Raw genomic sequence first — 24,363 nt, 5'->3', positions numbered from 1 at the left:
AAAATCTTACTCCGGGTAATGTCTGAGAAGTTTCTTCCTATATTTTCTTCTAGGTATTTTATGGTTTCAGACCTTACATTTAAGTCTTTAAGCCATTTTGAATTTATTTTTGTATATGGTGTAAGGAGGTGGTCCAACTTCATTTTTTTGCATGTGTCTGTCCAGGTTTCCCAGCACCATTTATTGAATAGACTGTCATTACTCCATCGTACATTCTTGCTTTCATTGTCGTAGATTAAATGGCCATATAGGCGTGGATTTATTTCTGGACTCTCTATTCTGTTCCATTGATCTATGTGTCTGTTTTTATGCCAGTACCATGCTGTTTTGATTACTGTAGCCTTGTAGTATAATTTGAAGTCAGGTATTGTTATACCTCCCACTTTGTTCTTATTTCTCAAGATTGCCTTTGCTATTCGGGGTCTTTTATGGTCCCATATAAATTTTAGGATTATATGTTCTATTTCTGTGAAAAACGACGTTGGCAGTTTGATAGGAATTGCATTGAATATGTATATTGCCTTAGGCAGTATGGACATTTTAACTATATTAATTCTTCCTATCCATGAACATGATATGTGTTTCCATCTATTTATATCTTCCTTCATTCCTTTCATCAGTGTCTTATAATTTTCTGAGTATAGATCTTTTACTTCTTTGGTTAAATTTATTCCCAGGTATTTTATAGTCTTTGGAGCGATTGTAAATGGGATTGTTTTTTTAATTTCTCCTTCTGATGTTTTATTATTGGTATATACAAATGCAACTGATTTCTGAATATTAATTTTGTATCCTGCCACTTTACTAAATTCATCTATCAGCTCTAATAGCTTCTTGGTGGAGTCTTTAGGGTTCTCTATATATAGTATCATATCATCTGCATACAATGATAACTTTACTTCCTCCTTACCAATCTGGATGCCTTTTATTTCTTTTTCTTGTCTGATTGCTGTGGCAAGAACTTCCAGAACTATGTTGAATAGAAGCGGAGATAATGGGCATCCTTGCCTTGTTCCTGATCTTAGGGGGAATGGTTTTAGCTTTTCCCCATTGAGTATGATGTTAGCTGTGGGTTTGTCATATATGGCCTTTATTATGTTGAGATAAGATCCCTCTATTCCCACTTTCTTAAGGGTTTTTATCATAAATGGCTGTTGGATTTTATCAAATGCTTTTTCTGCATCTATTGATATGATCATGTGATTTTTATTTTTCATTTTGTTAATGTGGTGTATCACATTAATAGATTTGCGGATGTTGAACCACCCCTGCATACCAGGGATGAATCCCACTTGATCGTGGTGAATGATCTTTTTAATGTATTGCTGAATTCTGTTTGCTAATATTTTGTTGAGGATTTTTGCATCTATGTTCATTAAAGATACCGGCCTGTAGTTTTCTTTTTTTGTGGTGTCTTTGTCTAATTTTGGGATCAGGGTGATAGTGGCTTCGTAAAAAGTGTTTGGGAGTCTTCCCTCCTTCTGTATTTTTTGGAAGAGCTTGAGGAGAATTGGTGATAATTCTTTTTTGAACGCTTTGTAAAATTCACCTGTAAAGCCATCTGGTCCAGGGCTTTTGTTTGTTGGGAGACTGTTGATTACTGATTCAATTTCCGTGGTGGTAATCAGTCTATTCAGGTTTTCTGTTTCTTCTTGAGTTAGCCTTGGAAGGTTGTACGCCTCTAGAAAATTGTCCATTTCTTCCAAATTGTCAAATTTGTTGGCATATAGTTGCTCATAGTAACTTCTTAAAACTCTTTGTATTTCTGCAGTGTCCGTTGTCACTTCTCCTCTTTCGTTTCTGATTTTATTAATTTGGGTCCTCTCTCTCTTTTTTTTAATGAGTCTGGCTAAAGGTTTGTCGATTTTGTTTATCTTCTCTAAGAACCAACTCTTGGATTCATTGATCTTTTGTATTGTTTTTCTGGTTTCTATTTCATTTATTTCTGCTCTGATCTTTATTATCTCCTTCCTTGTGTTCCCTTTGGGCTTATTTTGCTGTTCTTTTTCCAAATCCCTTAAATGTGAAGATAAACTGTTGATTAGTGATGTTTCTTGTTTCTTTAGGTAGGCCTGCAAAGCTATGAATTTCCCTCTTAGGACTGCTTTCTCGGCATCCCATAGATTTTGGGTCGTCGTGTTTTCATTTTCATTTATCTCGAAATATCTTTTGATTTCTTCCTTGATCTCCTGCTTGACCCATTCATTATTTAGTAATAAGTTATTCAGCCTCCATGAATTGGTGTGTCTTCCCGTTTTTTTCCTGTAGTTCATTTCTAATTTCATAGCATTGTGATCAGAGAAGACAATTGGTATGATTTCAATTTTCTTAAATTTATCAAGACTTGTTTTGTGGCCTAACATATGATCTATCTTGGAAAATGTTCCATGTGCGCTTGAGAAGAAGGTGTATTTTGCAGCATTGGGGTGAAATGTTCTGAAAATATCGATTAAATCCAAGTGGTCCAATGTATCATTTAAGGCTGTTGTTTCCATATTGATTTTCTGTCTGGAAGACCTGTCCCTTGTGGTCAGAGGTGTGTTGAAGTCCCCGACTATAATAGTGTTACTGTTGATCTCTGCCTTTATGTCAGTCAGTACCTGTTTTATATATTTAGGTGCTCCTATGTTGGGTGCATAGATGTTTACTAGGGTTATGTCCTCTTGTCGGATCGATCCCTTTATTATTATATAGTGCCCATCTTTATCTTTTAGTATGTTCTTCATTTTAAAGTCTATTTTGTCAGAAATAAGTATTGCAACTCCAGCTTTTTTCTCGTTTCCATTTGCATGAAATATCTTACTCCAACCCTTCACTTTCAGCCTGTGTGTGTCTTTTGTTCTGAGGTGAGTCTCTTGTATACAGCATATACAAGGGTCTTGCTGTCTTATCCAGTCAGCCACCCTATGTCTTTTGATTGGAGCATTTAATCCATTTACATTTAAAGTGATTATTGATAGGTACATAGATATTGCCATTTTTAAATTTGTAGTTAGGTTGTTTTGATCTTTCTTCTATTTACAGAAGTCCTTTTAGTATTTCTTGCAATGCTGGCTTGGTGGTAATAAATTCCTTTAGCTTATTTTTTTCTGGAAAGCTCTTTATCTCTCCATCAACTTTAAATGATAGCCTTGCTGGATAAAGCAATCTAGGTTGTAGGCCTTTGTTTTCCATCACTTTAAGTATCTCCTGCCACTCCCTCCTGGCCTTCAATGTTTCTGTAGAAAAATCATTTGATAGTCTTATGGGAGTTCCCTTGTATGTAACCCTCCGTCTTTCTCTTGCTGCTTTTAGGATTCTCTCTTTGTCTTTAAGCTTTGCCATTTTAACTATAATGTGTCTTGGTGTGGACCTGTTTGGGTTAATCCTGGTTGGAACTCTCTGCACTTCCTGGACTTGTATGTTGGTTTCCTTCATCAGGTTGGGGAAGTTTTCAGACATTATTACTTCAAATATGTTCTCAATCCCTTGCTTGCTCTCTTCACCTTCTGGTATTCCTATGATGCGCATGTTGTTGCGCTTGATGTTATCCCAGAGGTCTCTTAGGCCATCTTCATTGTTTTTTATTCTTTTTTCTTTTTGTTGTTCCGTTTGGGTGATCTCTGCTACCTTGTCTTCTAAGTCGCTGATTCGATCCTCTGCTTCATCTAGCCTGCTGGTAATTCCTTCAAGTGAGTTCTTAATTTCGGTAATTGTGTTCTTTAGTTCCAACTGGTTTTTCGTTATGATTTCTACATCCTTCTTTATGTTTTCTCTAAGCTCGTTTGTTATGATTTCTACATCCTTCTTTATGTCTTCTCTAAGCTCCTTAAACATTCTTATCACCAGTGTTCTGAACTCTGTCTCTGAGAGGTTGATTACGTCTGCTTCATTTGGTTCCAGTTGTGGAAGCTTCTTCTGTTCTTTTATTTGGGACGTGTATCTTTGTTTCCCCATTCTGGCTGACTGTGTTTATTTTGATATATTAGATAGATCCCCTAGAGTTCTTAGTTCTTGCTAGGTTATCTTATGTAGTATGTGTTGAATTAGGCCAATTATTAATAAATAAGATGCAGAAAGCACGAAAGTTAATAAGAGCAAAGGCAATTTATGAAATTAACAATTTGCATTCATCAAAACATACTACTACGAGAGTGGAAAGTCAAGCCACAGGAGGGTAGAAGATGCTGAGATACCCACAGCTAGCAAAGGACTGATATCCTTAGTATACAATAGGCGTATCAATTCGAAAAGCATAGACAACCCAATTTTAAAAATGGCAAAACTTAAACTGTTACTTCACTAAAGAAGATAGCCAAGTGGCCAGTAAGCCTCATAGGTTCTTAGCGTCAAATCATCAGGATATTGCAAAGTAATATTTATCCGAAATGCTACGACATACCTCTACAAGGGCTAAAATTAAAAATGAGTACTACATTAAGGGCTTTATCAAGCATTGTTGAACATGTGTAGCAATGTGAACTTTGTACATTGCTGGTCAGAGTTTAAAATGGTACATCCACCTTAGAAAAATGTTTGCAAACACACAATAAGGCTGAATGGATGCTTAGCCTATACTCTTTCACTATATTCCTAAGTGTGTGACATACTTAACTGCATATATTTGTTCACCCAAAGAAATACACTAAATAGTTATAGTAGCACTTTTCAGAATAATATGAAACTAAACCCAAATTTCTGTCACTAAGAGGATAAATAAATTGTGGTATATGTATACAATAAAATCATTTCCCAAACAATGGAAAAGAAGGAACTATAGCTGTTTGCAACCATATGAATGGACTTACAAATATTATAGTGAACTAAAGAATTCAGATACAAAAGTGTGTACATTATATTAATTCAATTTTTATAATGTTCTAAAAAAAAGACAAACTAATATAGTCTAAGAAACAGAGTAGAGGTCACCTTGAGGGGCGTAAGGACAGAGGATGGGTACATAGGAGATTTTGGCAATGCTGGTTGTGCTAGATATCTTGATCTGGGTGGTGCTTACATGGTTGATCATTTTATAAAAATACACTGGAATTAAACCTTAAGATTTATGCACTTTATTGTTTGCATGGCTTGCTTCCGATACAAAAGTTGACTTCGTGCAAAATATTTTAAGAGAGTCACCACAAGAATTAAAATTATGATGATTGTATTTCTAAATATAAATTCACTAATAGAAAATTCATCGTTACCGGAATCATCTAACCTTTCTTTTGATGTTTATTATTTTATTGTGGTGTTGAATTGTTTCGGAAGTGATTCCAAAGGGATCTCAGTATTCAACTTATGATATTTTTAAGACTATGTTTTTCAAGTGCTATGCTAAAGACAGCCTGTGGGATTTTGTTTTTGTTTTGTTTTGTTTGTCTCTTTATTTCTTTGTTTCTTTACTTGGTCAACCTACCCTGGATTCATATTTCAGCGTTACCACTTCCTGACTTTGAGTGAATATTGGCAGACAGACAAGAGTCCATATAACACCTTTATTTGGGTTCGTTGGATGTTCACAAGATGATACTTCTTTACTACCTACTATGATATATAACTCCTATAAATTGATTTCAGCCCATACTCTGAAATCACATTCTCATTTGAGAAAAAAAAAAAAAATCTTCACAGTAACCCAACAAATCCCAAAAAGATATATAACAAAGAATACAATACATGCTGGGCAGTTTACAATACTAGTTTTCTTCCCTAATAAGCTGTGTGTGTGCTTGTGTGCATGTATGTACCATGGGCACATTTGTTACTGTAAGCTGGTATTGAATGAACACTTAAACCGAATATTAGATAAATCTATACATTAATTTCTCAGAGAGTTTGAGTCTCCCTAATTAATATTCTAATATATTAGGGGTTTAAATTGAATTGTATTATAAAAAAAATCTCAAAAAATTTAGTTCAAGTAATCTTGAATCAATCCTATTTGTAATAGGGTAAAAAAAAAAGGATTTAATAATAAACAGAATGCAATTTGTTGACAGAGTAGAATTAGAGATTTTGCTAAGAATACTTAGATTACCAAAGGGGACATGAGGAATAATAAGTTAATTATAGAATTTCATTTCTTTACCTCTGATAGTATGGAGAAAGATGAGATGTATAAGAAAAATATAAACACGAACTTGGGCTGTGAAAAGACGGAGTCAACATTTTACAGTCACAAATTCAGCGAAAGCAATACACCGTAGAATGGAGAGGAATACCTTAAACATAACAAACAAATAAAAAATACCTGCACAAGGGGGTCTGACAATTAAGTTTTCGAACTTGTTGCAACGATGTTGCTAACCTTTTTTTGATATCAGAGGGATTATTCATTATGAATTTGTACCGACTGGACAAACAGTTAACCAAGTTTACTGTTTGGAAGTGCTGAAAAGGCTGCGTGAAAAAGTTAGACAACCTGAATTTTTCTCCAACAATTCATGGCTCTTTCATCACGACAATGCACCAGTTCACATGGCACTGTCTGTGAGGGAGTTTTTAGCCAGTAAACAAATAACTGTATTGGAACACCCTCCCTACTCATCTGATTTGGCCCCCAATGACTTCTTCCTTTACCTGAAGATAAAGGAAATATTAAATGAAAAAGGATAAAGGAAAGGAAGACATTTTGATGACATTCAGGACATCAAGGGTAATATGACAACAGCTCTGATAGCCTTTCCAGAAAAAGAGTTCCAAAATTGCTTTGAAGGTTGGACTAGGCCCTGGTGTCAGTGCAGAGCTTCCCAAGGGGAGCACTTGGAAGGTGACCATAGTGATATTCAACAATGAGTTATGTAGCACTTTTTCTAGGATGAGTTCATGAACTTAATTGTCTGACCTTTTTTTTATACGCATACACACAACAAAACAAAACAAAAAGAATGTAGAGAATAGAAAAACAACGAATCTGTAATCATACATAAAGAATTAAAAGTAGGTAATGTTACACAACAAATTAATAGAAAAATTTTAAAATGCCGTACTTCCATTCTCATTAGTACTAATTTTTCACTTATAAACTGCCTTTGTATGTATATATGTATGTATAGGTTGCCTTTACTTATAATGTAACTGTTAAAGTTTTCCATTTAGTAAAAATATAGCATCTAAGAGGTTCATCAAGTCAGTTCTCACCTTGATAGCTCTAAAGCTTTTTCACCTCGGGTCAAAATTTTACAACCATAAATGTGCCAACCTTACTTTCCAGGCTTTTGACTTTTGTGAGTTGGAGAAAAGATACTGAGGGGTCATTGCTGATATGTAGGAAAAAGGTAAGCGTAGGGCTTGCCAAGTGATTCTGTAGGACTCCACTATTTCCAGGTTCACTTGAGATGAATGTAATAAATAAGAGACTTACATTTTCTCCCTATTTAGAGAGCATTTGAAAACAGTGTAGCCAGAGAGCGTGCTTTTTAGTCATCAGTAGAGAAAAATGACAGGGGTCAATAAGGACTTAACCCAAGTTGTCCTTTAAGAGTCATTTTCTCCAGTGAGTTTAAGGCATTTTCGAATATGTCTAAATTCACAACTTCCTCAGTGAGTGAAAGCATTTTTCTCTCTTTCTTGAGGGAGTTACTACTTAGTTAATAGAAAAGCTATGACTTAAAAACTTTGCTCAGTTGACACTAAAGCCCCCCTCTGTTTAAAGTTCTAATTTCATTCTAAACCACTTATTATCATTTCATTGTAATATGACGGAGCTTTTAAGGACCGAAATAGAGTGACTCTTCTTTAGAGTCTGCCTTGCTGGAATTTTCACAATCCGATAGTAATCAAAAATGATTAAAATCCTAGTTGTTGACGCTTCCCTTTATGCACAGCAGAAGGCAGAAATTTCTTGGTATGTATCTGAGTGGGTCAAAAGACTCTCTTTGAACCAAGGTGGCAATGCAGTCATCATGAGAGTGAAAGGGTAATGCATAAAAACAATACTGTAAAGAGAAAACCCTGTCAAAAATATCCCTAATAACATTTCTACCATGCTGGTGTCCATTGGTGAATTACATTCTAACTTGTGATTCTATGCTAAATATCTATGGATTGGTAAATTACCATAGTGATTTAGAAATTATCACACCATTTATGGGCAAAATGTACCTCAACAAGTTTTATCTTTAGTCACTACAGAGCCTAAATCCACTACTGAAATTATTTTCCAAGATCTTTCAAATTCGCATCAGTTTTATTTTAAATGTACTAAATTGCAATCTGTTCTATCATATATTCAGTTCACATCTTCCTATTTTATAAACTTCCACTGTACCTCCATCCCCTATTCAATTATAAATTCTCTTATTTTGCATTCCCCTGTTGACTGTAATTTACTGCTCTCGTGGCTTCTACCCTTCTGCTTGTAGAAGGCTCAAGAATTATTTATTGAGCCTCACCAGTATATCTAAATTTGTCGAGTCATTTTTTTCTCTCTTATAGTCTGAAAAGGAGAGACTGTTTATTTCAATCGATGCCTGAAGAAACAGCAGCTCATGGAAACTAGTTAGAAGCAAAATTCCCTAGTAACTTAGGCTTGGCAGTGTTCCATTACCTTTGATTCTAAAAGGGCAAAACTAATGGGCAATTTATAAGGCTATGTGACAGAGAGGTGACAGGAAGTCACTATGATTCAAATGGTTGCAGTCAAGGAGATGTTTATACTAGGTGCCATTTCAGCCTTTTCTTTCATCCTATGTGAAAACAATCTGACTTTCGTGGCCAATCGAAATGGGCTTTTCCTTCTAGACCACTTTGTCACATCTCTTCTGTGTAGAAAATGAATCTTTAGTGAATGCTAATCAAGTTTCTAATTATAATATCTTTATATTTAATGTTTGTGTATCAGATGAAAGGCAAACATTTTGGGGCCAGTCACAAAGGACATGAATAATTTTCTTAGAAGTTTATCTAATTAATTTTATTGCTCTATAATATCTTTAAAATGTGAACTGCAATCATTTCATTAATTTAGATAAAAGTGAACTTCCAGCATTTAAATATGACACTTGTGTTGAAAATTATGATAAGTTGCAATAATTTTAATAATGCATGTTCATTTAATATAGATGACAATAACACATTTGGAGGATGTTTTGAAGACATGAGGTACTAGTTGTTTATTTTATTGCTTTTCTCCTTTTTTTTTAGCAGTGTCAAGAAATACTCATAATACATTTCTGGGACATTCACATACTTAGGAAAACAAAATAAAATGAACCATAATTTTTCTTGCCAATCTGTTTTATTGCTAACTTAAACTTTTAAATTTCAAGAAATATTTCAATGGCTTGCCAATGATCACATGATATAGCTCATGCTCATTAGCATATAAAAGAAGACTCTTCCTGATTTGGCCTCAACTTTCTGTCCTGAGGTCAGCACTACCAGCCACTTCTCTGGATTCTCCTACTATTGGAGCTACTGATTATTTTGGTAATGGCATGGTTTCCAGGCTTCTAGGCCTTATTACATGTAGCTGGCTCTGTCCAAATGGTTTGTCCACAGTTTTTATCTAGGATATTTCTACTCATTATTTAAAGCTAATTCAAAGTCCATTCCCCTCTTTTAAACATGTTCTGTGACTGTAGGAAAATGTCTCTCTTTCCTGTATTTTTCCACAGCATTTTGTAAAGGAATAATATGTAGGGTAAATGAGGGTATAAACAAGCCATTATACTGTGGTATTTCCTTGAGTACTGTAGATTTCGTTGATGATAGGAGTTTTGTATAAGTAACTGGGAATGCAGATGTAAATATTATAGTTATTGAACAACCAAAGAGAAGAATGATGAGAAAAAATGAATGACAAAAGGGTATTATCAAAATTCTCAGGGGGTTATAAGTTAAACCTCCTTGAGCTTATATCTTATAACATTTTGAAAAATGAATTCAGAGAAGCTTATACAGCTAAATTAATTTTAGATATCCTTATTTTCTAAGATAAGAGTAGTTTGTGATAGTATTGTTTTATTCAGTCACAGAGGTCCTAGCTTTTGGGAAGAGGGAATGTAGTGGGTTGAATGGGGGTCCCCCAAAATATACCTTCGGGTCCTAACCCCAGGAACCTGTGTGAACATGACATTTGGAAAGGGGTGTTTGCAGATGTAATTAAGTTAAGGATGTTAAGGTGAAATCATTCCAGATTAACTAGGTAGGCCCTAAATCTAATACCTAGTGTTCTTAGAAGAGTAGGATACACGGGAAGAGGAGGAGACAGCCTGTGACAATCAAAGAAGAGACTGGAGGTATGCAGCCTCAGCCAAGGAAAGCCTTGGCTTCTCTCAGCGGAGTCTGCCTGATTCTCTCTGGCCACTGGTTGGCCTACAGTTGAGCCTCTGATCTCCAATGAATCTGTCTTCCAAATCTACCCAGCTTCTCCCATCTGTCTTTCCCAGCATCCTCCGCTTTTGAGATCATCAGGAGGCTTGGACTTCTCCACATTCCTTTGCAAGTGAAGTCAGTTCCTTTATAAGAGATTCAGAGTTCTCTGCTTTATGCTTCTTCTGCCTATCCCCGAGACATAACACCTGAGCCATGGCTCTGGAGAGTCTTTCTAAGTGACACTTCTGCTTTAGGAGCTGAGTGTCCTGTGGAGGGGGAGATAGTGGCCTCAGTCTTCTTGGTTCCTCTCTCAGCATGAAACCTCCCCCTTAGGAGCCATGGCAAGGATGATCTGGGCCCCAGGATTCCCAATAACATGGTGCCCAATAAGTAGGGACAGGGTGGAAGAAAGCAGCCCCTGCCTGCCATTGCCCAGGACTTAGTTTAGACTCAGCAACAGGTATCTGTGCAGGATGAGAAATGCTAACATCCTGCCCTCCCTGAGTCGATAGCCCTCAACTAACAGCTTGGGAGAGAGGGGCCCTGCATTCATCGTTGTGTTGTTCTGGAGGCTGTTCCCAATCCTGCTGAACTGTGAGGGTGGGGACAGTGAACCTGTCTTTTTTGGTTTGTTTTTTCTGTATGCCCTTAGGACCTTTTCCATGGACTTTAACTTTTTTTTAAAAAAATAAATTTTTACCATCTTTGGAGAGAGGGGCAGTCTATGGAGTTCCTTATGCTAGCATGCCCAAAGTCTAAAAAAGAAAAAAACTGAATTATGCGTTAAAGGGCTTTTTGGAAGAGATGTAGCTTGGGCTGAATCTTCAAAGGTAACAAGGAACTCAACAGTTAGAAAGAGAAGGGATTATATCATGGTTAGGTAGGTGGGAGAAACCTCCCAGCATGTTTTGCATAACCACTAAAGCTACAGAAATTCTGTCTCGTCATACTCTACTAGCATATTACTTTCAGTGTCATGGTATGCAGTTTAGGTTTTATTTCTTTTAATTTATTTTATTAATGAGGTGGACTATAAACTATAAAATTAAAAGGAAACACCTAGAAATGTGTCCAATTCAACTGTTAATTTATGGGAAGACATGAGTTTAGTCAAATTGGGATTTTTTTTTCAAGGTCTCTATTTTTATCTTTTATTTTTATTTATTTATTTGTTTATTCGTTTTTTTAAGGAGGGCACAGCTCACAGTGGCCCATGTGGGGGACTGAACTGTCAACCTTGGTGTTATTAGCACCACACTCTAACCAAGTAAGCTAACTGGCCACCCCCAATTTGGGGAACTTTTCAATAAATGTAAAGACTGGTTCAAGGTAACTCTGTAGTTTGTTCCTCCCCGCCCCTGAGACTTGTTTTTAAACATGAAAAGACACTTTTGAACTGTACATTTGATCAGATTGTTAGATTTTTCTGTTTTATTCCTTTTGAGAACTTTGAATAAGAAACATCAGAAATAAAAAATAAATGTGTTGAACTGGGATTAAACGTAATATATAAAGTGTACACTATGAGATTTTTTTGCAGCTATGAGAGCTGGGTTCCAAATTTGGTTCTGAGTATTTAACACGTCAATCCAAAGTAGAAAATACAATCCTTTACAAAAAGCCATTGTCCGTTATACTTAAAGCATTTACTTGTAGAGTTGCTGAAACAAATTAAATATTAGAATTGAAGGACATTCTGTAGCATTTATGATCTAATAGTATTACATGATAGCTCCCAGGCCCACATTACCTCTCACAAAAAAATTAGATGGTGTTTTTCTAGGGATCTAGGCCCCTGGATAGTTAAATACCACCTGGTCCCGGCTATTACATATGAGAAATCATATATTACTGTAGCGTTGAAAGTCGTCCCAATAAAAAACTCGTGGAGCGTGTGGAGCTTCTCCATCTAATATGCTTGAGTTTTACATTGGCTGGTCATCTAGATCTAAGAGACAAATGCAACTGTAACTGTGAGATTAAAAAAAGAAAAGAGAAAAATTAAGAACATGGGCCTTGGCATAATTATCCTTTTGCCAAAACTGTGAAAATAAAATCTGTATATGCATGTTTGCCCGTAGGGGGTGTGTGTGTGTGTGTGTGTGTGTGTGTGTGCGTGTGTGCATGTGTGTGTACATGCAGCATGAGAAAGAGAGAAGACAAAGAATATCATATTTAGTAGACTTGGCCCAATCAACCATTGTCAGTGAATCTGACTCAGTAAGTTTAGCCTTTTCTTCACTTCCCGAGCAAAATCACATTTAAGGAGTGTGATAGCTTCTCCTTGTATTTGCAGTTTTCCAAGATTAGGTGCTTATTATTCACTATTATGTATACGTAGTTTATTAAGTCTCTGTTGACCATTGGCAGTTTATTAATTGAATGTTTAGAGAAATTGAAGACAAAAACATGTAGTAATAGAAGGCTTCTATAATCGTTTATAAATGCACAAGAGTTGGTCTAGGATGTGGAATGGAAAGAATGAATATTATATAAACGCACAAATAATCGATAGTTCTTAGAGTTGAAATATAGATAATTACAAAATAAAAGTCATCAACTAAAGGGACTCTGCTTGGGTGAAATAGTACCATGAGTAAAAATGCGGAAGTTAATCTGTGCAGTCTCTCAGGGAGCCTTGCTCAGTATTAATGAAAATCTGAGAATATTCGTGATGGTACAACCTATTAGATTTAGCCAGCTTTGTTTTTGATATTTGGATTCTAAATTCAAATAGTGGTCAAACTTGAGATAAATATTTAAAACAAGCCTATAAGCATTCCTGAGGAAATGACAGTGATTACTTACCTTACGCAAAAACAAATCAAACATATTTTGTTCTGGATGTCATTGATATAATACTGTGAAAATGGTCATGTTTGGAATGCCAAAACTACATCTTGGAGTTAATTTTTAACTGAGTAATCTTAGTAAAGGGATATGATTCTCTGAGTGTCAGTCTCCATCTAAAATTTGGGAATCGCATTACCTGCTTTGTAGCTCTTTAGTGAGGACTAAATGAGATATAATTATGTGAAATGTCTTGTAGTGCACGTAGTAAACAGTCCTTACACATGGTGCTAATAATGCTGACAATTCCAAAGGTAAAGGCTGAAACGCCCTTCACTAGGTGCTTAATACTATCCTAGTACTTTTAATTTTTCTCATATAATATCATAATTCTGTAAACAACATGTTAAGTTCTTGAGTTTCAGTTTCCTCAGGAATAAAATGAAGTCAGAGAATCTGTTTAGGATCATGTAGGCAGTAGGAGGAAAGATGGAGCTCCAAACATTGTTTACTGCAAACACTATCTTCCTTTTTACTTTCCAGCTGCTGCTCTTCAGCTTGTGGTCAGACTAGAAAAGAGATATAAATCTTTAAGGATATAATCATATCTCGTTTCAAATACCTTTCACCATATTTATCTACCTTATTCAAGTAGATAAAGCATAAAATGTAAATTCCTTATCTTAGGGTCATGAGTTATACTTTTTTTAAACTTCTCCTTCCATGGAAACTTGGGAAGTGCATGCTTCCTCTTTGAAGAATAAATTAATTTATTAGACACCAGATAGTAAAAGAAAGAGGAAACATCAGGTGACACACTTACGGCCTTCGGCTTGATTTTTGGCAAGTGAGGTTATGTTCCATTACTGAGGTGGTTGGAATTCCATAGGATAATAACCATCCATCCATAGTTAATCAAATTAGAATATTGGAGAGTAGCCATGGGAGTTAACTAAATTTAAATCTTAGAGTGTTGCCAGGGGGTAAACCCACTATAAATTTATAACATGGCTATGATCATTTGGTGTGTGCTTTAGAAATACTTCCATATTTAACCCCACCAAAATGAGTATTTAAAGGTTTTAGATGTCTGAATTTAATCAATTGTCAAAAAAGATTTGATCTATCAAATGAAAGTCTGTTTCTTTACATTGAAAAGTCAAATACTTTCCACCTCTTGGCTTGCTTGTAAATGTTCAGTGCCAGAGAAACACAAATAAATAGCTGGCCCTCTCCAGTGCAATCTGTATACTTTACAAGAGATCAAAAGATTGTACAGTCAGAATCAAACTGTACTGTTTTTATTACAAGTGAAAAATCATCACATGACCCCTGTCAACAATGTATTAATGGACCAGATTTAATACGTGTGTGTGTCTGTGTGTGTGTGTGTGTGTGTGTGTGTGTGTGTGTTTATATAACTTTTTAAATTTAAGGACCTGGGGATTAAGGATTATGTATTAAATTCTGTGCTATTGGAGCTGACCTGGAAAGATTAAAAGATTATTATCTGTTTACACTGATGAAAATCTTTGTGAAAACAGCAATATTAAAATTACTTGGGCTTATCTTATCCACAAAGATCCCAAGGTCAATTTAAAAAAAAAATAAAATTCATAAAAGATATGATTTCCCATCTTTAAGATTATCCCTTTTATCATTGTTAAGGACACCCTCTCAGCAATTGATGTGGTTCAGGCCTTTTGCTGGGTTTTTGATGTTCACCTTTAATAGATAGCCAGTCAAGCAAGACAGTGCAAAAATGTGTTGTGTTCTACTTAAGATAAACAAATCTGTGTTGCATACACCATTTTTTTTCCTTTTGTCTAATGGACTTTATCAATATACTAAACCTTTCTTTCTAAGACAGCTTTTTTAATTATTCAGAGATGGTTTTTATTAAGCTAAACTCCAGCAAATGATGTTTGGAATAATAATTTACACTTTTTAAAAAGCATTTAAGCACTTGTTATTCTTCCTCACTGAGTGGTCAGATTCTATAATCACCGTGTTGAAAACACCCTAATTAAACGAAGTTGAAACAGACACACATGCTTTCAAGAAGAAAGTTGAGTTGCACGTTAAAATGAAATACCCTCGATGCTGATGTTATTTTTTCCTTCCCATAGGGAACCACAGTCAGATATCACGAGTACCTGTTGCTATTAAAGTGCTGGATGTCAATGACAACGCCCCTGAATTCGCATCCGAATATGAGGCATTTTTATGTGAAAATGGAAAACCCGGCCAAGTAAATATCTCCATGTTGTTAATGCTGATATGTTTGTATACAACTGTCTCATATTTGATTAACTTGCAGTATAGTGTGCTTTTGCATCATTTATGATCTGCAAAGTCACAGGCAAGAAACACCTAAATGGGAGCAGAGAGGGAGTAGTTTTCTTTCTGAGATGTTAATTTTCTTCTCCTTATGACCAAATTGGCTCCTGAAGTGGAGTACCCTGCTATACTGTGAGCCCAGAGCCAAATAACTATCTTAAAATATCTCGGGGAGGTATTAGAGGGATGAGGCCAAAAATTTAATCTTCAAATGACAGGGAGCAAGGGGAAAGGCCATGTGGTGGGGGGCGTGCTTGTTTTATGTCAAACACAGGAATAACACATAATTGTAGAACCCAGGATGACCAGTTGTACAAAACAAATTTTGAAATCTGTAACAATGTAGATATTTTAGATAAACGTGAGATGAGCAACATGTTTTAGACAGGCATGTCTGAATTGTGTATTGATGGAATTTTTTTCTACCTGTCTCATATAGCATAAATAGGGACACTGGAGAAAGAGAGAGACAGAGAGGGAAAGGGAGAGGGAGAGAGAGAGGGAGGGGTGGGGGAGACAGAGATAAAGAAAGAAGAGAGAAAGGAAGGTGGGGGAAGAGAAATTGGGAGGGAAGGAGGAGGAAAAGAGTTATAAGCAAGAAAAACAAAAACAAAGCCTGCTATACTCTGAATGTCAAAATGGAAATAGTCTGTGTAAAATTCTAAAAAACACAAATGTAATAGATTTATTTTAACAAGGTGCCAAAGTACTGTATGTTTAAGATATTTATCATTTTTCAACTTCCTAATTTATTTCTGGATGGTGACATTTTAATTTAAATAAACAGCAGCTGACAGCACGACACTGGAGTTGTTGATCCAACTATTATTGTGCCTCATGTGGGTGTTAGGAATTCAAATTACTTACTATTTGCCGAGCGAGCAGTTTACCTGACAAGAGTCAGAATTTTTTTTTTCCACCACAAGAAAGGAATAGCACTGTAGCCCTCTACTTTTAATTATTATTACATAAATCCATGTGTTACTGTCCTATAAAACAATGCACATTTCCCCTAGACTATGCTCATACATCTGAAGGATTAGCATTGTTTCCATGTACCGAAAAAAGATACACACACAGAGCAAAGTTAAAATTGTAATAATAAAACTGATTAATTTCAAGCACCTAGACAACATAAATGTTGTTTAAACAAAACATTAACCTTTCACGTAATATACTTTTTTTTAAACATTCTAACATTAGTTCTAATGTTTCTTAATTTCATCATGTGGAATTGCCCTCTAGCAATAATGTTTTGAGCATTTTCATTTATATATATATTACATTTTTATATATATATATATATATAATATATATATATATTTGAGCATTTTCATGTAAATATATATAATATATATATATAATATATATATGACAGTAATTATCATTTAGCTAAGTTGGTGGATTGAGTTGGCAGAGAGAATTTGATAAAAATATACAGAATATGTGCAGGTCAGTTTGAAGGTTATGGTTGTGTGAGCCAGATTGTTGCTGGGCTAATGTAGCCAATCACAAACTTATAAGCCAGCTGCTTTCAGTTATACAGAATCCGTCCAGTGCATGGGGATTTAAATAAAACTCCATTGTTCATGCAGAACTCATCACTCAAGTTTAGAGAGTCATTGGCATTGATATTTAAAAAATTCAACATTGGCTTCACTTATGATATTGACAAGCATGCCTTTATAATCTGGAGTCTTTGGAATCTGGAATCTTACCTGGTGGATTTTGACTGTTTCCAAGGTTTGAATGATTCTTCAGCAGTTCTTATCCTTAGGAAAAACAATGCATTATTTCATCACCTTCCCTATGCAAGATCAAAATAAAAAAGAAAAGTTGATTCTTTGTTTTATGATTTTTACAAATCAAAATGAATGACTCCTGTGAAGAAATGTTTACGTTGTGTGTGTCTACTGTGTTAGCTTATTCTCAAATGAATCTGTTTAGGCACGTTTATTAGAGTTCATTTTCACACGAAGAGATCAGATCTTTGGTTGTTCAGCATAATTTTTGGACATATGGCTGACTCGTTTATACACATGTAGTTGTTCAAACAACTCCTGGATTTTCTGATTCCTTTGTGCTAGTCAGAACTCATGTTTGATTCATTACATCATTCCTCGGTCACTTTTAATGGCTTCAGTATCTCATTTTTATAGTTAATGTTTTCCAAAATTCATCTTGGTTACCTACACTAATATTCACTTATGTAAGTTCAACATAGATACATTTTGAATTATCACTCCTAATACCACACAAACCACTGACTCACTTTGAAATTAGAATATTCATTATCAGATGATCACACACTCATGAAAAATAAATGTCAAAAACTGAATTAGCACTGCATTTATAGTCACTCGATATTTTTCAACAATTAATGTCTGCTTTGCAACAGCCTCAGAGAAAGGAGTACAGATGACTTTGAAATGTCTGGTTTGCCTGGAAGGTATGGATTTAAGGTTAAATTCAAAGGGGGTCAGCTTCATGGGAGTAGGTGCAACTGGAGATCATTAGCAATAATCAAGGGCTAGACATTAAGAAAACCTAGTCTAAAAACTTCTGGACTGGAATAGCCTCTGTCAAGAGGTTTTCAAAACAACTCACAAAATGAAAACCAGTGTCAACATGAACAGAGATAATTCTGTTGTGCTTCATTCTTCCACTGGATTAAACTCATTTAAATAATGAAAGAAGAAGGAGGGAGTGAGGGAAGGAGAGAGAGAGAGAGGGAGGGAGGGAGGGGAAAGAAAAGAGAAAAGAAAAGAAAAAGAAAGGAGGTTACTTTCCTTTAGATGGAAATCTCCAGTTCATGATACATCTGTGCTAAAATTGGTGTTTGCTCATTTTGAAAGTTGAATTGCAAATCATAACTGCTCCTACCACCTCCTCATGATGCTGTAGTGAAAGATATTTTCTTCAGTTTATTCCCTTAGAGTAAAAGCCAGCCGTGACGCAGAGAAATAGTTCACAGTCCATATTATATAAAATCAATGTGAATCTCTTTTGATTAGAATCATTTTAAATAATCCCTCCATTACATAACTAAATGTTAATATGGTATTTTCTGATTACTAGTTACTTCTATTTATTTAATTTCCAATAGTTATAGGTAATTTATTTTAAGTCAAAAGATAGAAGATGGTGTATGTCTTTAGTCTCTAGTTCAATCATGGTATGATACTGTCATCTACAGATTAGTTGGCCCTCAGTTTAACAGGAAGAAGGAAAAGATGTGCTCCCCTTATTCCTCTCTAATGGCCGAGGCAGAAATGAAAGTATAGACTGAGGAGTTCAAGATTAGAAAGCAAACTATATGATTGAAAGTTCATGTGTCTTATAGGATGGTAGGTTTGGTTAGTCAGTAAATATTTATTGAACACAAACTATGTGCCAGGACTTGGCTCGGAACTGGGGATTTCATGGCAAACAATGCCTTAAACATCGGTCTTTTCCCTTCATAGACTTTTCTCTCTGGCAAACACGTAATACAATTAGAAATGATAAAACCGAAAGAAAATTCCGCAAATCCTCTAGGCAGAAAGGAGGCTGAAGAGATCAGGGAAATGGAGCTATCCTACTGAAAAGCGCTCTTATAGAGGACATGTTCCACCAGAGACAGGACATATCTATCAAGTGCTGAAAAGGAGTCAGGTGGGGATAACACACGTTCTGTCTGAAGAGATGGTAATCTGGTGCATGGGTGGAGGGACAGGTAACAGGTGTGGCGAAATTAGTGTCTTCCTTCAGTACGCCTGATAACAGCACACCCGGGACTAAATGTGAAAGAGAAATAGCGATCTTCAGTGACCATTGTTGTCCGGAGGGACTTCCAGAATTGTGTTCTATATCTTATCTCTTTCATAAGGTCTTTCTAGGATTGTTTCAGATACTAGCCTCTTGCTTTCCATACATACAGAATTATAATCATTTGTTCCAGTTGCAGGGCCTGAACTGGAAATGTGCGTATTTCCAGATGTGAGTCAAGGTCTCTTGTTTAGTCTTAGAGGATACTTATTGTTTGAGAACTAAATAGTTAGGCGACAGACTACTTCAACTCTTTTTCCTTCAGGAAGGAGCTTTCCCTGTTACTATAAATAAATCGAGTGGAGTATAATTTAAGCTTCATCACTATCTATAGAAGTTGAGATATACTACTTGGCATCAAGTTAATTATGTCTGGGTTAAAGAAAAAATACCTTGGTTTGCCTATTTTAATCCCTTCTTTCTCTGACTGATACTGAAGCATATAAAGTTTGTTTATCTTAGGAATATCACAGGTCCAAAATAGAAAAGGTCATAGCCTATATGTCTAGATATGTATCTAGCCAAAACTTGGCATGTAATGGATATTCACAAAAATTTAAAATCATGGTCATAATTCATTTCATTCAGGAATGAAAAATATTTCAACAATTAGTTTCTCAGATATCACCATGGAAACAACTCATTTACTCACAGACACACAGTGCACAAGCTAACCTTTTCAAATGAAAAATCATTCACTTATTGAACACTATTTCTTGTGCATCTACAAGATGCTAAATATTGTAATATGACCTGGGGAAACAATATGAAATGGATCAAAAGGTGTTCTCTCTAATGGAACTGAGTGAGGAAAGGGGGTTATAAAAAAGTAGAATGAATAAATAATAGATTTAAATTTTGAAACCTGGGCTAAAGAAAACATTGATGCAACTAGTCAGGGGGAAACAAAGAAACAGCAAAGATCTATTTCATATAGTGTTTCAGATAAAGTTATGTTTTTAAATGGATATCATTGAAGCTGAAATTGAAAAAAAAAAGAGAGAAAGGGTTAGGCGTGCCAGAAGTGGAAGCGAGGACCTTCTAGCCAACAGGAAGCTTGTGCACGGACCTTGAAGGGAGAAATACCTTGTTTTGTTTGTAGAATTGAAGACATATTTGGCTAAGCATAATACATGTAGTAAGCAAGTGTAACAATAATGTAATAAGCACAAATAAGATTGGATAAAAAGAGTTTTATGCTTAAATAAAATCTACACACACACACACACAAGTAAGCAGAAAGAGCACTAAGGCTGTAAGTGTGGAAGTTAACAGTAGTGTAGTCTAAGCTGGAGGCAGTAGAGATGGAGAGAAATGATTGCAAAAGCTGCATGCTGACATGAATGAAATAATATATACAAATATATATATATAATCATCACTGATCTGAGAGTTTTGTGTTGCACTCACATTTTACGGTTATGGGAGCTGAGGCTGAAAAAGTGTAAGGGTCTTACTTGAGGCCATGAAAAGTGGCAAAGATGGGTTTCAAAGTCTGTTCTTGAAGGTCCCCAGGTTCCTGCACTTTCTCGACTCTCACAGGCTTCCCAAGGAAGCAGACTTTGTAATGTCATTGCTTGTGTGACATTGCCTATGTGACACACTTCTTAGAAAAGTAGTCATGAGAATAAGGTTCTGATCAAGAGTGAGCATTTTTCAAGAGAAAAAGAAATGAACTGCTGTGACCAATAATACACTTTATTCAAAAGCATTCCATGAAATCTTAAGTGAAAATAAATAAAGCTTAATAAGAAAAGATAATTATCTCTTGATAAACCCCAGCCATGAATGAGTTTGCTACTTCATTTATTTATTTTTTAGTTTTTGTTGGTCTTTTTTCCTAATGTATGTGAAACAAGGAAATGCAATTATGACATTTTATAGCATTCCTGAAACAATAAATATAGGAGATTTAATTTTAACTTTTCTGCCGGCAGGCATCTTCCAGGATTTATACACAAGAGGGAAACGGGATTGATTTTAAAAATGGATGAAATTGATGGCCTCAACAAAATGCATAAAGTATGATTTTCATTTTATTTTGGGTGGAGTAAGGAGACAGTAAATTAGTAGAATGCATAAAACAATATTCGAGGAAATCCTATGTACCAAAACATTTTTCAAGAGAATCATTAGTAGAAGTGTGCCTTTTAGGGCACAACGTTGACAGAAGGAAAAGCATAAGTGAAAAAATACTGTGGATGAGTTTGAAACTAGAACCATTTAAGTGTGCGAGTCACAGCTCTACCATTTACTGATTTTGTGACTTTGGGCAGCAATCTCTGTTTAAACTCTCATATTTTAGGGATACGTAGGTCAATATCAGCTGCTCAATAAATAATTGTAATTATCAGTAGTATTTATTTTAAGTAGTCTCATAGTCTAAAAGCAAAATATACTTTATTAGTATTATTTTTGTTGTTTTTATTGTTGTTATTGTTATTTCTTTAGGAGCTTTGATTTGGAGCAAAACACTGTAAATAACCCCTAAACGGGTTAATATAACAAGACAACACATTCTCCTGTATTGGAATAAACCTCCCTTTGTAAAACATATTTTTTTTTTACAAAAGATTTCTTGTGAAACATTTACAAGTGTTTTATTTGTCAAGGGTGAAGGAATGGTTCCTACTTCATTCCTTGCCACATGAATTGGTGGGTTAATATAATTATTTTTTTCAAATTCGCTGGAATCCACTTTCAGGAACACATATTATCTAAATCTTTTATTGAAGTCATGCTGTGTCCTCTGCATGCAGTGGCTAAACCTCTTGTGTGATTCTAAATTCCACATGTTTTATTCTGGCCCCTAACCTAAAAGAGATTGATGATCCACAGAGAAAATGGTACAAAGGATTGTTTAAAAATCTTGGTCTGTTACAGACTGATGTATTCTCTTTGTTTTATTTTTGACCTACAAATGACGGAACAAGAATTTAGGATGGAAGTGAGGTAGACACATGTGCATGCTTGTTTCCATTTGTTCGTGGAAGCCATGCTGACGAGCATGCCTTTTTGAAGAAAGTAAATTTGACACTAGATAGTAGAAGGTAGTAGGCTTTGTGCTAGTGACATATATGGTCTGACAATTAAGTTTGCAAACTTGTTGCAACCATGTTGCTAAACCTTTTTTTGATATCAGAGGGATTATTTATTATGAATTTGTACCAACTGGACAAACGGTTAACCAAGTTGACTATTTGGAAGTGCTGAAAAGGCTGTGTGAGAAAGTTAGACGACCTGAACTTTTCGCCAACAATTCATGGCTCTTGCATTACGACAATGCACCAGCTCGCACGGCACTGTCTGTGACGGAGTTTTTAGCCAGTAAACAAATAACTGTATTAGAACACCCTCCCCACTCACCTGATCTGGCCCCCAATGACTTCTTTCTTTACCCAAAGATAAAGGAGATATTGAAAAGAAGATATTTTGATGACATTCAGGACATTAAGGGTAATCCGATGACAGCTCTGATGGCCATTCCAGAAAAAGAGTTCCAAAATTGCTTTGAAGGGTGGACTAGGCACTGGTGTCGATGCATAGCTTCCCAAGGGGAGTACTTTGAAGGTGACCGTAGTGATATTCAGCAATGAGGTATATAGCACTTTTTCTAGGATGAGTTCGCAAACTTAGTTGTACAACCTCGTAAATTGGGTAAGACGTGGTACCACGAGGAGCTGACATATTAATGGAAGGGCAGCGAACCAAGTGGAAACAGTGTTATAACCACCATGCTATGTAGACACAACATCATCCCAAAGAGGTCGAAAAAGTCTTCCAGATCTTTATGATTCATATGGAGTTTTAGAAGATAACATTTCTTAAATTGAGTGCCTGAGAAACACTTGTAGGGTATAGCATGCCAATATATGGTGTGGTGTGTGTGTGTGTATGTATGTTTGACCTAATAATGTTGGGAACCACTGTATTAAAGTTAAATAATATCATCTTCTGTTCGTTTTGTTTACCCGTGAGATGCATAAATACATAGGAATCACTATGTTTGGCACGTACCAAACATAGTTGTTTATAAAGTCTTTCAAGTTTCCTTCCTAGAAAACTATAGAAATAGTGGTAAATGGAACCCGGTTAGGAAAATCTTGCTTCAGGAGAATAAACAACAGGATACCTTTTCAGCCTAGGTAGTAATGGTTACAATATTAGGGAGGCATCAGGGAGTATTCTTGTGAAGTAATCTAGTGGAAAATGGAGGGGAGACAAGAGCAAAGACAGGGTGGAAACTTCTAAGCTGTGTTAAAAACTGCATTTTATCCTGATGACGTTTTCAAAGGAAAGCAAGGGATGGAGTGATTTTTTTAATGAAAACAATATTGTTCATTTCAGAGATGTACAAAATATACATAAAATATACCACGTCCAGCAAAAGAAAGTAAGAGTCAGGAGGAACTGAAAATTCCAAACGTTGTATAAACACATTTTTCAGGAGCCTTTTCTATGCATCATTTTACCTCAACTGAGTGTTAGTAAAGGAAAGTTGGGACTGAAAAAGACTGAAGCCAAGGAAAGTGTTGGAAGTGCTATAGTGAGTTTATGACGCCCAAAATGTCTTCCCCGAGGACTGAGGACTTCAGTAAGTGTTTAAAAGACATATACAATCTAATCTACATTCTCCTGTTGTATTTTCTATGAGTCAGGCCTCTAAGGTACATGCTCGGAATAGCTATCTAATACTTTTTCAAAACAAGGATGTATTCATGCCAAAAAAAAAAAAAAAAAAAAACATATGACACGGGAAACACTTTGGGTAAGAAAAGTCTTGGTAGAGAGTGGATTGCCATGCAACTGATAAAAAACATCCAGGAATATCCATTCAATGGATATGAATGGTGTTTAGAGTGAACTATAATATATTACGCGGTTTCGAAATAATTGAGGATAATTGGGTTAATGGGTGGATTTTAATATAATTTCTCAAATTTTCATATTTCCTCTTTTTTCATCTTCATTGTTATAACTTGGTTTCTCTTGCATGCATAATTTTCGTTTTCCAGGACCCCTCTTTCAGGGAATGGTTCTTAACCTATTTTGTTTTGTTTCCTTCAGTTCTGAACACCATTGATAATGTAATGAAACCTATGAATTTTCCCCTCATACGTGTGCATA

General features: G+C 35.5%; 1 protein-coding gene across 2 annotated transcripts in view; it reads left to right on the top strand.

The window, feature by feature from the left end:
* CDH8 (cadherin 8) overlaps positions 1-24,363 on the top strand; it is a 323,683-nt gene that overhangs the window by 243,824 nt on the left and 55,496 nt on the right. For both annotated transcript variants that reach the window (XM_033129667.1, XM_033129668.1), the window contains exon 9: positions 15,219-15,340. In XM_033129667.1, the coding sequence (XP_032985558.1) occupies positions 15,219-15,340 (122 nt within the window). The remainder of the gene's footprint in view (positions 1-15,218; positions 15,341-24,363) is intronic.

The sequence above is a fragment of the Rhinolophus ferrumequinum genome, chromosome 15 (genome assembly GCF_004115265.2).
Source record: "Rhinolophus ferrumequinum isolate MPI-CBG mRhiFer1 chromosome 15, mRhiFer1_v1.p, whole genome shotgun sequence".
Classification (NCBI taxonomy): domain Eukaryota; kingdom Metazoa; phylum Chordata; class Mammalia; order Chiroptera; family Rhinolophidae; genus Rhinolophus; species Rhinolophus ferrumequinum.
This window is presented reverse-complemented; position numbering and strand designations above follow the sequence as displayed.